General features: G+C 47.6%; 1 protein-coding gene and 1 pseudogene across 4 annotated transcripts in view; one reads left to right on the plus strand and one right to left on the minus strand.

Annotated features, from left to right (window-relative positions):
• EDD1 (glycine-tRNA ligase) overlaps positions 1-17,011 on the minus strand; it is a 199,000-nt gene that overhangs the window by 109,117 nt on the left and 72,872 nt on the right. For all 4 annotated transcript variants that reach the window (XM_086812812.1, XM_086812814.1, XM_086812813.1 and 1 more), the window contains exon 4: positions 133-214. In XM_086812812.1, coding sequence (XP_086668938.1) covers positions 133-214 — 82 coding nt within the window. The remainder of the gene's footprint in view (positions 1-132; positions 215-17,011) is intronic.
• On the plus strand, positions 989-2,285 carry LOC147629541 (uncharacterized; annotated as a pseudogene).

The following is a 17,011-nucleotide window of genomic DNA, read 5'->3' on the forward strand; positions in this document are numbered from 1 at the left end:
TTGCCTAGTATGAGTCAGTCCGTCAGATAGTAACAGTAGCTCATCTCACATCCTATCCCACTGATATTATACTGTGTACAGCACAAATTTGGCAAAAATGAAACAGTCTAGCTTGGCAGGTCTACTATTTACCTGAAATTGCGTATGTCGTTGTAACCTATTTGGATTATCGCCGTATCGACTGTCATCTGGTCTCACACTCGGCTCCACGTACCTAAACAAAATTAATTTCATCTAAATTTCAGTATCTCAAGACTGAGTTGTTTTCTTGCTAAAAGCCTCCCTTGAAACCGAAAGAAAAGAATATCCTCTAATTAGACTACATGGATGTTAATTATTAATAGTGATTGATGTGGGAATAAACCAGTGCTAGGTGATTGTGTAAACTAGCACTCTAGTGTGTGTAAGCTTAGGTTTAAATAATGTGGCTCTAGTGTGTGTGAACAACACTAGTGTGTGGATTCCTTTGTGTGTGGGAACCTCCTCTTAGAAGGATATTATGTAAGCAATAATGTATAAAGATGACACCTCTTAGAGACACTTAGCATCTTGTCTTGACATGTGGCATATGTGGTGGCAGTATATGCACACACCTTGTAAAGGGGGGGGCTCTCTTATAAAAAGGACCAAATTTCATAATACAATTATGTTTTCCACAACTCACTTGTGTAATCCCCTTATTAATCTTATGTTATTGTGCTGATTATGTTGTTGGCCAACATAGAGTCTCTCTCTCCCATCAATCGTGCTTCTTGCGCATTCTCATCAAGGGGACAACAAGCATGGATTCTTGTTCAATATATACACAAGTGTGTTTTTCGATGATATCTTGGTATTTTTCAAGAATGAGCAAGAACACCCCCAACATTTGGCCATTGTTTTTGAAGCGCTTCATAACCACAAGCTCTTCATTAATGCGAAAAAGAGTGAATTTTTCTTTTCCAAGGTTCAATATTTGGGGCATATTGTATCAAAGAATGGTGTTAGGATGGATCCTGCAAAGATTGAAGCCATTCAGAATTGGCCTGAGCTATCTTTCGTACATGAGGTACGAATCTGTTTGGGTTTATGCTCATATTACAGGCATTTTATCAGACATTTTGCATGGATTGCTTTGCCATTGCATGAGCTCACTAAGAAGAAGACAGTCTACAAATGGACAGTCGATGTGAAAGAGGCTTTCGTTCACCTCAAGGATGCTGTTATAAGTGTTAGCAGTTGTACATTATCTCACATAGGGCCTTTGTAGTGGGTGTGCCTGCCCAGGAGCTTTGCTTAGTGTTTCCCCATTTTTCCCCTATTTTTCCTTGTTTTTTCCATGTATTTTTCCCTTGTTTTCTGTGATCGTGGAGCAGGAGTATGCTGGCCGCCTATTTTCTGGTCTGGCCAACTGTGATGCTCTGGCCGACTGCTGTTTTTGGGTCGTGAGCAGTTGGGACTGTTGTCGGCCTGTTTTGGGCTGGCCGACCAGCAGCCCTGGACCATATATATAGTGGGCCTGGCCCCCACACCTCATGTATTGGGTATGTGTACCGAATCTTGTATATAGAGCAGAGTTCATGAAGCCCGGATAGCAGCCCAAGATGCAGAGATCGCAAATCTCAAGAAGGAGATAGAAGAAGCACGTGCTCAACATAAGCTCGAGGAAGGTGAAATTCAGCCCGTCATGATGGAGGCGCTGAACACCATCAAGGCCCAAGTGAGAACACTTCAAGAGGGAGAAGAAAAGAAGGCCCGGGAGACCTCTTCGTGGGTGGAGGTGCTCACGAAGACGCAAAAGCAAGTAGATGAAACGGAGAAATGGATAGAAGTGGTCAAGAAAGGTAAGAGCAAGGAAGCCGAAAGCACATCTACCTCGAAGATTATCAACCTAACCATTGAGGAGGAACAAAGAAGAAAGACAAGGGAACTTCATGTGCGGATCACGGGTCTTAAGGACGGTGACAATGTAGAGGAGGAAGCCAAAGATTTATACACACGCATGGGCATTTCGAGGCCTACACACACGGGGGCTTGGAGAGTGGGCAAGAAAGACAAGAATGGAGGAGAGCTCGAAGGAGAGAGCTCTCATTTTACGCTTTCCCACCTTGGAGGCCAAGAAGGATTTCTTGGCCAAGTGCTCCGCCCTTAAGAAAACGGGCATCTTTTTAGGAGATGACCTCACCTTGGCACAGCTAGCACATATGAGGGAGTGCATGCCGGAGATTAGGGCAGCCAGAGAAAAAGGGAAGCTAGCATTTTACAAAGGTAGCAGACTGGTGATACTAGAGAGACGCACCACTTGACGGTGCGAGACCTATGGGACCAGTTTAAGACTTGCAGTATGGAACTGCAACGGAGCATTGAGACTGGATGTGGGGGCCTTTGAGGACAGCTTCAGAGATAGGGACATCATCTTCTACTCGGAGACACATCAGGCCCCAGGCAGCACATTACCAAGAGTGGCGGGATACAGATGGGAGACGACTTGAGGCCCGTTCGAAGCATGGTGGTCACGGATCTGGAGGAGTTGCAGTTCTTTTTAGAGAGGAGCTTCAGCCACTCATCCATGTTATGCGCCGTGATGAGAGCGCGAGGTACATGTGGGTCAAAGTGAGGGCAGATGAGGGTAGACCCCTATACATTGCTATATGTTACTTTCCACCCAGCACATCTCATTATCCAGTGCCCAAGGGGCAATCTCCATATATGATTCTAGATGAGGACATATGGGAGTTCTCCAGGGAGGGAGATGTTATCATACTTGGGGACTTTAATGCTCGAATGACTCAGTACCAAACCTCCTTCTTTGACACTTCGGAGGAGATGTTGAGAGAGATAGATGTGGAGGAGATGTGTTTGACCCAGAGATCACAGGATGAGGTGGAGTGTACTGAGTATGGGAGATACCTCTTGGAGATGGGGACTACACAGGGGCTGGCCATTTTAAATTGCCTAGACAGGTATCCACTTGCCAGTGGCTTTACTTGCTTTCCACACAGACATGGGGCCAGCACAGTGGATTATGTTTTAGACTCGCCAACCTTCATCCCGAGTATCTAGGATTTTGCGATTGGCCCCAAGCCCATCGGAGTTACGGTGGATCATGCACTTCCCTCCTTTACGGTGGATTTCCACTACAGTACCCGCCAGGTTAGGCAGTCCTCCTATCATCCGAGATATACCTTCTGTAGAGAGACTGATGGAGTATACACTACAGAGATCTACAGCTTGTTGAGTGCAGAGGTGCCTCTATTCTTGAGCAGGAGTTGAAAAGATGGGCAGAGAGACAAGGGGTCCAAGCTCAGGGACAAGCCGGTTTCAAGAGGAGATTCTCTACTTTGGATCATATCTTTACCCTCAGGGCTATCATTGAGGAGGGCAGAGCACATGGGAGGAGGATCTACTGTGGCTTTGTGGATTTCCGCAAGGCCTTTGACACAGTGCCCAGAGCTAGACTGATGCGCAGGCTACAAGACTTGGGGATTCCATGTGAGCTCATTTGGGGTATTATGGCACTTTATGAGACAGTAGTTGGGTAGGTGCGGACTTCAGAGGGTCTCTCCCAGCCACTACACTCCACTATAGGGGTGAAACAGGGCTGCCTGCTCTCTCCGACTCTATTTGGACTATAATTTGATGAGATCTCTTATTATATTGGGACACAAGGGGAGAGAGGAGCCCAATTGGCTGGCACTTGGATACCTCTGCTCTTATATGCTGATGATATTGTGCTTATAGTAGACTCACCAGAGGGTATGCAGAGGCACTTGGATACTTTACATGCTTATGCACAGGACAGTGGGCTCTCAGTTAACCTTGGTAAGACCAAGGTTATGGTGTTTAACACTACAGCTCAACGGGTCTGGAGATCAGCGCCTATTTTCACATATGGACAGGAGAAAGTGGAGTATGTTGACTCATACACATATCTTGGAGTGGTGTTCATTGGGCCCACATTTCCCATGAGGGGGGCAGCAAAGGCCAGATTGACTAGAGGATATGCAGCACTAGGAGGTCTAGAGAGGATGTGCTCACACATACAGTTTCAGGTGCCACGCACTAAGCTGTGGCTTTTTGACACGCTGCTGCTATGCTATATGGAGTACAGATCTGGGGGCCTAGCCTAGATCGTCACAGTCGATCAAGACGCACATACGATGGATGGAGACCAATGGAGAGACCACTTGTGTCCATGATCTCCAGGATGATTCGGGCTAAGGCCTCTGTACCCCATGAGATTATCAGAGCCGAGATGGGAGCACCACCGATCGTAGTCGAGGCTCTTGCTAGATCAGTGTCCTTCATTCATAGCACCTGCGAGCTTCCCCGACACCGGTATGCACGACTTGCTTTAGAGTCCTCTCATCAGCTAGCCATGGAGGGAGACACTTCTTGTTGGTATGCGCAGATAGCATCCTGGTTTGAGCTCCATGTGTTCAGTTTAGACAGACTTCCACCCTTCCAGTACTCTCTGGAGGCACCCTCTCTCACCTTGACACATTCTGAGATTAGTAGAGTCATCAGACAGGACCTCATTCAGTTGGACACTAGGAGGACATGGCTAGAGCCCTCACAGGAGTTGGGGACGAAGATGGCTTTCTATAGAGACCATCTTCTCCACACCACTGAGGATGGCTATATACTTAGACCGAGCTACATGGATACCCATCTGTCTCATGGATTGAGGTGCGCCATTGGGCAAATCCACACCTCTTCACACATCAGTTAGAGATAGAGACAGGCAGATTTAGAGGCATACCTCCAGGGGACAGGATTTGTCAAATTTCTTGGATAGCGCTAGAGAAGGAGGAGCACTACATCTGTCGCTGCACAGCATATTATGAGATTTGAGGGCGCTACCATTGGCTTTTCAGAGAGGGATTTGGACCACTGGCTAGAGTCATGGACTATTGTGATCAGCGATGCTTGGGTTTTTATCTCCTGGAGATCCGCAGGCTCAGAGAGTCCATTATCAGGAGCAGACGCCCGACTGGCAAGGAGTCCACACAGAGACAGATTACTGACTTCTTTAGAGGGACTACCTAGGAGGACACACAACCGACAGCCCAGCAGTGGGCACCCCGTGGGACTCTAGTTGAGAGAGCTATCCAGTTGGGCAGATCCAGACGCCCGAGGGCTCGCGGATCCTCACATCGGAGACGGTGCCTACACCAGAGAATTCAGAGCATCATTGCGAGGCATCGGGCTCGTCCGACCAAGCATCTCACTATGGCAGATATCCAGGCCATCTGGAAGAGACCATGCTAGAGCTCCTAGGATGATTACCACTCCAGCCATATACTGTTGTACTCACTGTCACTTTTGTACTACCCAATATTCATGTATTCATGTATCCATGTATGCATGTACCCCATTTTGACTAGTAGCATTAGCTTCCCACTCTCCCTAGTTGCTGCTTCCGGACGCTCCCTACTGATGTATTGTAGGGCTAGATACTTACCTTCAGTTCTTTCTTTTCTTTTCCAGACAGTGTATCAGATGTCACATGGTTGTAACTTTGGTCTCATAGGTCACTTTGGCCTTTTGAAGACGTTAATATAACATTTCATTTCTCTTCTGCGTTTGCTCTTCTCCACACAGTTCTGCGTTTTCTAGGCTGGTGGTTCTCTCTTGCGTTTGCTCATCTTCATTATTGGTGTCTTGCTACGTTGTGCTCTCAGCAGTTTCTCATATCCGCTGTGTATTCCGACATGGTACCAGAGCCCCAGGTGGCTTGAAGGTTGGAGACATTGGAGAGCTTGCGGAACTATTTCTTGAAGACCTTGGAGCTTGCGGGAGATTTGAAGAGCTTGCGGGACTGCTGGTTTTTGGTGCTGATTGGAGATCTCTTGGGCTGTTCGGGACTTGGAGATTGGGTAGAAGGCGGCCATCACCGTTGGACAGCCACCTTGCATATTAGTTGCACACCCATCCTCCCTTCACAAGACCAAAGTTACCCCCCAAACCCCCCCCCCCCTCCCAACGAGATGGCAGACTTGTTTGAGATGGCCGAGAAGCACGTGAAGATCCCTACTCTCCCCACGTTCCCCGTGGATCGACAGTTGGACAGGACCTCCTATGGCATCTGGAAGGTTATGGAGTTTGTATTGGAGTCTTATGACTTGGCTGATTTCATTATTGTTGGTGTTCCACGGCCAGAGTTGGAGGACAGGGAGTTGTTACCCTCTACTCGGAAAGAACGGGAGGCTCAGGCACAGTTGTGGGATTGTGTCAATGTCCGTGTGCATTCTTTCATCTTCCTTAATTGCACACCACAGGTGATTAATCATATCAAACATATGACGATGGCCAGAGGAATTTGGCAGCATTTGGCTTCTCTGTATAACAAGGTATCACCCATGAAGCGGATCTCCTTGGAAGTACAGATGCAGGTGATGGATCCTGCAAAGTCTTCGACGATGCGGAAGCACATCAACAAGTTGCAGGCTCTTCAGCAGGAGGTTCTTCAGGCTAGGAAGGAGATATCTTCAAACGACATGGCCGTCACTTTGCTGTCTCATTTGACCTCTCAGTACTCAGCTTTCTACTCCTCTTTGATCACCAGTGGCAGGCTCAGCACCATCACATGGGAGGGGCTTGTGCCTATGATCTTGGACCAAGAAGAGTGTTTTACGAACCCTCCACAGGGCGGAGGTTCTGAGGCCTTGACTAGCCAGCGATCGCAAGGCCGCAACAAGGGCAAAGGGAAGTCTTCATAGGAGAAGTCTTCCGAGTAGGAGCCCGACTTGGATCGTGATGCCTTGAAGACAAAGAGGACCTGTAACAATTGTGGCGAGAAAGGCCATTATTGGAGAAAATGTCCTAAGCAGACCACCGAGCAAGGTGTAGATTCCTCAGCAATAACCGTGAAGACTCCGGCTTTTATGCACTTGGAGATTATGGACACCGGCATTTCATCTTCTTCGAGCAGGGAGGCGGTTAGACTCACCGCTAGAGATACTCGGGACTGGATTCTTGATAGTGGTGCTTCCATGCACATGACTCCTCCCAGGAGTTATTACAAGATCTTTGGAGGCACGCACGTCACATCCTGATTGGTGAAGAGTCCACTATTCATATTCACTCTGAGGGCGGGTTAGAGATCGTTCCCTGATGGCAGAGGGGGGAAGCATTCCTCCAAGGTTCTTTTTGTCTCATCTCCTGGTTTTCATCTGTTGTCAGTGCATGAGGTTTGTAAGACTGGTGTATGGGTGGAGTTTGAGGAGCATTTTGTTGCTCTCCGGGACAAAGCGACAGGCCAGGTTGTATGGGAAGGCGGAAAGGAGAATGGGATTTACAAACTCTCAGCACTCTCTTACAGGTTCTCAGTTAGGTGATGTGTGGCAGTTTCGTCATGACCACTTGAATGTGGATACACTGCAACAGGCTTTCCGGGACCAGATGGTGGATGGCTTGCGAGGATGGCTTGCCAGATAATGGCAACAGGTAGGAACACTCCAGTCATTGTGTTCATAGTCAGAGGAGCCTTTATAGGTAAACTATGCTTTGATGTCTCGTTTCATTCGGGACAAAGAGCCTCTTGTAGTTGAGGAAGCTCTTTCCCAGGGGACTCGTAGGAAAGCCAAGCAAGTGGCAAATGGTGACTTGCAGGTGGAGGAGGATGTTGAGCAGCCTCCACGCTTTGAGGTTCTGGGTTTAGAGGGGGTGGTTTACAGGTTCCGAATGGCCTTGTATGGTCTTCAGATTGTTCCCATGACTTGGCATACCAAAGTTCCAGTTGATGATCCTTGTGAGCACGTTGATGCCTCTTTGTTTCAGAAGCGGTTTGGTTCATTGATTTGGTTGCTGAACACCAAATTGGACTTGAGCTTCCCGGTGGGGTTGTTGAGCTCATTTCTGCAGACGCTTTTGAAGACTCATTGGGACGCAGGATTGCGGATCTTGCGGTTTCTGCAACGTACGAAGGATCTTGAAATCTTCTATGATACTAGAGAGGGAATGACAGATGGAGTCGGACTCCACAGTTGGAGTGACTCAGATTGGAGAGGAGATCCACACACGAGGAGATTTACATCAGGCTATTGTTTTACCCTTGGCTCAAGAGTTGTTTCATGGAGCAGCAAGAGGCAGCCAACTATTGCCTTGTCGTCTACAGAGGCAGAGAACCGGGCTCATATTTGTTACGAGGTGCACCTCTAACCGTTAGAGGCGTTCGAGGCGCACGAGTCTTCCGAGGCGTTCGAGGCTTCGTTCGAGGCGTCTGGGGATAGCTGATTTTTTTTTTAAGTGTTTCTGGATTCTGCCCATTTCTAACCATTTGGGATTTGCCCGTTTCTAACCATTTTTGTCTGTTTGAGTCTGTTTGAGTCTCTAGACGAGGGCTATAAGGGCCCCTCTAAGCTCTCAAGACTCACACACACTCTCTCTCGAGTCTCTCCCTCTCTCAAACACACTCTCTCTGGGTTTTTTTATCCAGACATTGTATCAGATCCACCATGATGTAACTTTTGGTCTCATAGGTCATTATGGCCTTTTGAAGACGTTAATATAACATTTCATTTCTCCCTTCCTTAAGGCTTAAAACTTGCTCAAGGCAGCCCCTCTCACACACACCCTCTTCCTCTCTCATACACACCCAGGTGACACCCTCTCTCTCTCTCTCTCTCTAATAATCTATCTATCTATATACATATCTATCATTTATATATGTATATATATATAATATAACAAGCACCTCTAACACGCCTCTAACGTCTCTAAAAAATACGAGTCTTTTGAGGCGCGTACCATACCCGCCTCGTACCAAACGCCTCTTTATGCCTCTAACAAACCTGACCGGGCTGCTTGTGGTGCTGCTTGCGAGGTGGTGTGGTTGCAGAGGTTACTTTGCGAGATTTACAGAGGAGCTACGGTGGCAGCATGTGAGGTAGCTTGGTTACGCAAGCTACTTTGCTAATTTGGGGTTGTATGTGGAGAGAAAGGTTCAACTGGCGAAACCCACGGTCATCCAGAGTCACTTTGTTCGTGAGAAGTTTTTTGCTGATGACATCTTGCTAGAGTTTTGTTCGACGGAGGACAATGTCGGCGGACCTCTTCACGAAGTCTCTACCTCAGGCTATGCTCCGACAGTACTCTAGCTCACTAGGGTTGGTTCCACATCCAGGAGCTGAGAGGGGGTGTTAGTAGTCATCTCCTGTCTGTACATTATCTCACAGAGGGCCTTTGTTGTGGGTGTGCCCGCCTAGGAGCTTTGCTCAGTGTTTCTCCATTTTCCCCCTATTTTTCCCCTGTTTTTTGTGGTCGTGGAACAGGAGTATGCTGGCCGCCTATTTTCTCGTCTGGCCAACTGCTCTGGCCGCCTGCTGTTTTTGGGTCGTGAGCAGTTGGGACTGGTGTCGGCCTGTTTTGGGCTAGCCGACCAGCACTCCTGGACCACACCTCATGTATTGGGTATGTATACCGGATCTTGTATATAGAGCAGAGTTCATATAGCTTCTCTCTCTCTCTCTCTTCTATGTTTGCTCTTCACAGTTCAGTGTTTTCTAGGCTGGTGGTTCTCTCGTGTTTGCTCATCTTCATTGTTGGTGTCTTGCTACGTTGTACTCTCAACAGTTTGTCTCATATCCACTCCCGACAACAAGTGGGCCTGTGCTAGTCATTCCTGACTTTCTGTGTGGAGTGTGATGCATCCAGAAAGTGCATTGGGGCTGTCCTCAATCAAGAAGGAAATGCCATAGCTTATGAAAGCCATCGTTTGCATGATGCATAACTTTCTTTGGGCATTTATCAGGAGGAGTTGTTGGTTGTGATTCATGCCTTGACTATTGGAAACACTACCTTCTTGGGGCTGATTTTATGGTCAAGACAGATCATCAAAGCCTAAGGTACTTCTTGACGCAAATAAAGCTTTCCAAGAAGCATATGAGGATGGCAAACTTCTTATCTATGTTTCATTTTCAGATTATGCACACTCCAGGAAAGAAAAATGTGGTGGCAGATGCATTGTCTAGAAAGCCATATGTGGCTGCAGTGTCAATTGCCTCACATCAAGACTGCCATGCGTGAATTATACCATACTGATGCTGATTTTTGGCATATATGGACTGATTTAGTGGCTAGACATGCACATGCCTCTTATGTGATCAAAGAGGGGTATCTTATGAAGGATAACTGCCTATGTGTTGTGTCAAACATGAGGCAAAAGACATGCTCCTCCGTGTGCAAGACATAGAGGTATAATGCCTATTACATGCATGATTGAGCGTTACTTCTTTTGACCAAGAATGCACATTGAGCGTTACTTCTTTTGACCAAGAATGCACAAAGATATAGAGGCATATGTACATGCATGTATCACTTGCCAGAAAGTCAAGTTTAACAGGAAAAAGGCTCCTGGTTTGCTTCAGGCTTTGCCTATTCCCTTGCAGCCATGGGATATTGCAATGGATTTTATCATGGATTTGCCTCGTACTCAGCAAGGCAATGATGCAATTTGGACCATTGTTGACAGGTTTCGCAAGCAAACACATTTCTTGCCGGTCAAGAAGACCATTAAGCCTGAGCAAAAGTGTTCAAATAACTTGCCGGTCAAGAAGACCATGGTATGCCTAAATCCATTGTGAGGGACACAGATCCCAGGACTACAAGTCTCTTTTGGAGAGCTCTGTTTGACAATACCGACACTACGTTGGACTTCTCATCGGCTTTTCACCCCCAAACGGATGGGCGAATTGAGGCTGCAAATTCAGTTGTATTGTTGGATCTTCTCAAATGCTATGTTGCAAACCACAAAACAGCTCGAGAAAAGTATCTACCCTTGGTAGAGTTTGCACACAACAACACAGTGCATGCCTCCACGGGAAAGACCCCGTTTGAAATTGTTTATGGCAAAGTGATATTGCCACCAATCCTACGCACTAAGTATGAGATCTGCTGATGAGTATGTTAGAGATCTTGATGTTGCCTTTGCACAAGTGCGGACAGCCATTGCTCATTCACAAGATAAGCATAAGAGGGCCTTTGCACAAGTGCGGACAGCCATTGCTCGTTCACAAGATAAGCACAAGAGGGCTGCCGACAAGCATATAAGAGAGGTAGACATCAAGGAAAATGATTGGGTATTGCTGAAATTTGAGAAAGCAAGACTCCGTAAGAGACCACGAAAGGAGGGAGCATGCCCTAAGCTCTCTACCAGGTATTACGTACCTTTTAAGGTGATCAAGCAGATCAATGAGATTGCTTTCTGGATTGCACTGGCTGATCATTGAAAGATGCACAATGCCTTTCATGTGAGTCCGTTGCGCAATATGTGGGGCCAGAGCCAAAAGAGCCACCAGAGGTTGATGAGCTAGAGGAAGTTCTTCAACCTAAATAAATTGTGTTTCACAAGGAGAGAAAGCCAAGCATTCTAGGAGATACTTTGTGAATTTCAAGAACTATTTGCCTCTAAACGCAAAATGGGTTAATGAAGACTACTTCAAAGATTACCCACAACTTCTTCAGCCGTATTTCAAGGCTTTTCAGTTGAGGTCAACTTGGGGGGGGGGGGGGGGGGGGGGCATATCACCATTTGGTCGCCCAAGTGGTCTTCCCCTGTACTTGTTGTGTACCTACCGTAGGCACCTTCTATACCTGTTGTACTTGTTGCACCTGATGTGTACCTACTATGGGCACCTTCTGTACTACTGTGGACACCTATTGTACCTGTTGTACCAACTATACCTTCTATACCTTCTATACATGTTGTGTACCTACTGTGGACACCTTTTGTACCTACTGCGTACCTAATGTGGGAACCCTACTATACTTGCCATACTACTGGAAACCCTATTGTTCATGCTGTACCAGAGTGTACTCTTGAACATGCTTGTGAGCTTGTGCCCATTTGTGGGCTCGTATTTACAGGATTTAATCCTACTCTTTGAGAGAGGATGAGCCAGGCTCTAGTACGAGAGCACCTGTTTGTGCATGGTCACGGAACAACAATTTCGCGTTCATCCACCTCCAAGTGTATGAGACTGGTGATCAAGTCACGGTGACTCTTACGACAAGTCCTGCATTGACATTCTACTCCGACACACTCTTGTTTAGGTAACTTGGCTTCATACTTGCATTGCATTGGATTATCGGGCTGCTGGCAAGCCCTTGGAACTTTGTACAGATTTAAGTACTCCAGTATTGAGAAAGGGGGGGGGGGGTGGGGGGGCGGGTCAGTTTCATAAGCACAAGCTCTTTATCAATGCGATAAAGAGTGAATTTTTCCTCTCAAAGATTCATTATTTGGGGCACATTGTGTCAAAGGATGGCGTCAGGATGGATCCTGTAAAGATTGAAGCCATTGGAAGTTGGCCTGACCTATCTTCCCTACATGAAGTACGAAGCTTTTTAGGTTTCTACTCACATTACAAGCCTTTGATCAAAAACTTTGCATTGCTTCACCATTGCTTGAGCTCACTAAGAAGAAGGCAGTCTTTAAATGGACAATTGATGAAAAGAGGCTTTTGTTCGTTTCAAGAATGCCATTATGAATGGGCGCATGTTAGTCATCCCAGACTTGCAAAAACCTTTCTCTGTGGAGTGTTATGCATCAAGAATTTGCATTGAGGTTGTCCTCAATCAAGAGGGACATGCTGTAGCTTATGAAAGTTGTCGTTTGCATGCTGCCCAACTTTCTTTTGGCATCTCTGAAAAGGAGCTGTTGGCTGTAATTCATGCTTTGACAATATGGAAACACTACCTTCTTGGGGCTGAATTTATGGTCAAGATAGATCATCAAAGCCTTACATACTTTTTGACGCAAACAAAGCTTTCGGAAAAGCATATGAGAATGGCAAACTTCTTGTCGATTTTGCATTTTCAGATTATGCATACTCCAGGAAAGAAGAATGTATTGGCACATGCATTATCCATAAAGCCATATGTAGCTACAGCACAAGCAATGATGTCAGAAGAGAACCTTTGTAACCCATAAAGGTACATGTACTGCATTGAAAGAATACAAGCTAATATCACATCATTGAGTCGTGTACTTCACTCTCTCCCGCCTCTCTCCTGCTTGGGCTGGCCCGTCCCTCTGCCCTGCTCGCCGCCCCCCCTGCTCACCGCCCCGTCCCGCTGCCCCCCCTCGCTGTTCGCCCCTGCTCGCCAGCGTCATTTGGATGCGTTGCACACGTTTACACAGGACAGTGGATTGTCTATTAACCTTGGTAAAACCAAGGTGATGGTGGTTAACACCACAGCACAGTGGGTTAGGAGGTCAGTACCCACCTTTACATATGGTCAGGAGACAGTGGAGTATACAGTTGCATATACTTACCTTGGTGTGGTTTTTAGTGGCCCACTATTTTCCTTGAGGAGAGCAGCGGAGACCAGATTGACCAGAGCTTATGCAGCATTGGGGAGACTAGAGAGGATGTGTTCGCAGGTTCAGTTTAAGGAACATCGAACAAAGCTCTGGCTCTTTGACACTTTGGTCACTTCAGCCATGCTATATGGAGTGGAGATATGGGGACCCTCAGTGGATCACCACAGCCGAGCTGGTAGCACTGATGGATGGAGATGTATGGAGAGGCCCTTGGCTTCTATGATTTCCCGGATGATTAGGGCCAAGGCCTCCGTACCACATGATATTATCCGTGCAGAGATGGCTGCCCCCCCATTGGTAGTAGAGGCACTCACTCGATCAGTCTCCTTTATACATAGCACTTGGTCTCTCCCTAGAGACAGATATGCTCGCTTAGCCCTGGAGTCTTCACAACAGTTGGCATCACAGGGAGACGGATCATGTTGGTATGCACAGATGACAGCTTGGTTCCAACTGCATGGCTTTAGTATGGACAGGCTACCTCCATTTCAATACTCCCTGGATGCACCCTCCCTCTCTCTCACATGGGCAGAGATTACCAGACTTATCAGGCAGGACTTGACTCAGCTCGACACTAGAAGGACATGGATACAGCTGACACACGAGCTTGGTACGAAGATGGCTTTCTATAGAGATCATCTTCTCCAGCTCACGGAGGATGGGTTTGTGATTAGACTTAGCTACATGGATACTCATCTTTCTCATGGGGTACGGTGTGCTATTGGTCAGATGCGCACATCCTCACACCAGCTAGAGATTGAGACTGGCAGATTCACAGGAGTACCAGCCGAGGCCAAGATTTGTCAGTTGTGCCAGATGGAGCCAGAGACAGGAGACAGAGTTACATTACATATGTCACTGTCCAGTATATTATAAAATACGAGGCCGTTTTCACTGCCTGTTTAGAGAGGGTTTCGGACCACTTTCTAGAGTCATGAGATACCAGGATCAGAGATGCGTCGGATTATACTTGTTGGAGCTGCGTAGACATAGACAGGGTCTCTTGAGAGGGAGGGGATCAGAGAGGGAGAGACACATATAGAGACAGATTACAAACTTCTTTCGACCAGAGATTGAGCAGTCAGGCCAGCGGGCATTGCAGCTAGCCCCAGAGTATAGCCGCACCAGAGGTACACTGATTGATCGGGCTATAGAGCTGGGGCGTTCCAGGCGCCCCAAGATGAGAGGCCCATCTCAACACCAGCAGAGACTACAACAAAGGATCAGGACCATACTAGCACGGCATGGGAGACGTCCAGTCAGAGTACTCACCATGGAGGACATTGAGGATATCCGCCATCGACCGATGAGAGACATATTTGTATAGTGATGTGTATGATGCTTACCTTTGTTGCTGGAGTTTTCCTCCCAGATGTTATCCATTAGGAGCTCCTAGTACCGCACTTTTTCTCATGGTTGTTTCAGTTTCAGTTAGTTGTTTAGTTGTTTTTAGCTTTTCTTACACAAACATTGTATCAGATCCACCAATTGTTGTAACCTTTTTGGTGTCATAGGTCATTTTGGCCTTCTGAAGACCTTAATATATCATTTCATTTCATTTCTCTCTCTCTCTCGAGTCACAGGTATAGCCGAGACACCCGACTCCACTCCCGAGAAAGATGGACAGCTTCTATGCATGAAGCTCGGCTACAAGGAAGAGCACCCTCTCCCCTTCACCAAAGCATGGAGAGCCGGGAAAGACTCAACACGCAAGCGAGCCCTCAAACTACAGTTTGCAAGAGAGACGGAGAGGGTCACCTTCATGAGGAAGAGGATCATACTACCGGGTTTAGAGGGAGCTCCTATCTTCTTGGATGATGATCTCACGAGGATGCAGCTTGAGCATAGGAGAACTTGCATGCCACAAGTCTTACACGCGAGGAGAGAAGGCAAGAAGGCCTTCTATCGAGATGGTCGCGTCATCATTGATGGCCGGCCTAGGATTAGCAGTTTGGGGCCTATGGGACACAGACCAAGCCACCTACAGAGATACACATAGCGGTATGGAACTGTAATGGTTCACTATGGGTGCAGCCTGGACGACTGGAGCATGTTATGGTGGGGAGAGAAGACATCATACTTCTGACAGAGACACATTAGAGCCCAGAGAGAGGGCTACCTCGAGTAGAGGGATTCCAGTGGGAGTCAGCATACAGGAGGACCACATGCCAGGGTACCTCGAGAGGGTCGGGGGGAGTAGCAGTCCTATTCAGACGGGAGCTACAGGGGAGACTGAGAGTGGTAGCACAGGATCCAGAGGCCAGATACATGTGGATCAGCTTACAGCTCTCACAGGACAGGGTTATATACATAGCTCTATGTTACTTTTCTCCATCAGGATCCTCCTATGTCATTACAGAGGACATGCCACAGGAGGAGGAGACAGGAGCCTCGCCATACACTTGTCTATCAGAGGAGATTATGCATTATTCTACACTAGGGGAAGTATTTCTTACGGGCAACTTCAATGCCCACACACAGAGCAGACAGTGTGAGGTGTATGAAAATGATGACATGGAGATCCTCCACCCTGTGGATCCACAGGAGATAGGGGCTAGTCGGGCATCAGAGGACACTGGACCAGACAGAGGACATTATGGGGACCACTTACTAGAGTTGGGAGCCAGGCATCATCTCGTTATTTATAACGGGATGCTACAGTGGCCGGTATCAGGAGGGCTAACATGCTTCCCACATGGGGGTCATACACGGACCGGAGGCACGGTGGTAGACTACATTATGGGGTCTTTGGAGGCATCACAGCTTGTCACCTCATTCTCCATTCCACCTCGTCCTATTGGGGCAGATCATACATACTTGGCATTTTCACTAGCCGGATCACCAGTATCACCAGCCCCCCACATACCGACGCCACACACTACCATCTACTTCACACATGACATGGCAGACATATACACTGGCAGAGTAGAGGATGGGCTCCTACTCATGGATCCCCTGGCATCTATGGATACCATTACAGCCCAGCTGGCATCACTCCTACACACGGCTGCATTACAGAGCTTCCCACATCGTGTACACTCAGGAGAGCCTGCGAGACCTGGGACTATGCCCCAGAACAGATGGTATGATGACGAGTGCAGAGCCCTATACTCACGGCTCCGCATACAGAGAGCCTTGGGAGCCATCACAGAGCAGGAGTCGAGGAGAGAGATGAGGAGACTTACTCGCCGCAAAAGGCGGGCCTTCGCAGAGATACAGGAGCTAGAGATCTTTCATTTCTTCATGAGTAGAGATAGCGCTGTCTCATGGCGGCACTTCAGAGAGCCCCGGACCCCAACACCTATTGCAGACCCACAGACATGGCACACATATGCAGAGGGTCTATACCATGCCCCACAGCAGCCACCTATACCTCAACCACCACAGGAGCCTCGACCTACCACAGCTAGCTTCTTTACCCACTCGATGGTACAGGAAGCTATCCGCCGCCTACAGCATGGATGGGCTGCCGACCATATGGGCCTGCAAGGTGAGCATCTCATATATGCAGTAGATTCTTTAGCTCCTTTTCTTGCACACCTGTTTAACAGGGCACTAGGAGAGGGTTTGCCTACGGAGTGGACGATGCACACCATTGTGCCGATTCACAAAACAAGGGATATGCTCGATCCGAGCAACTACAGGACGGTTATGGTTGGCCATGTGCTGGCCAAACTCTATGGTGCAGTGCTGGAGCAAGAGCTT

This window comes from Cibotium barometz, chromosome 18, assembly GCF_041138505.1.
Source record: "Cibotium barometz isolate CiBa-2024 chromosome 18, ASM4113850v1, whole genome shotgun sequence".
NCBI classification, from domain to species: domain Eukaryota; kingdom Viridiplantae; phylum Streptophyta; class Polypodiopsida; order Cyatheales; family Cibotiaceae; genus Cibotium; species Cibotium barometz.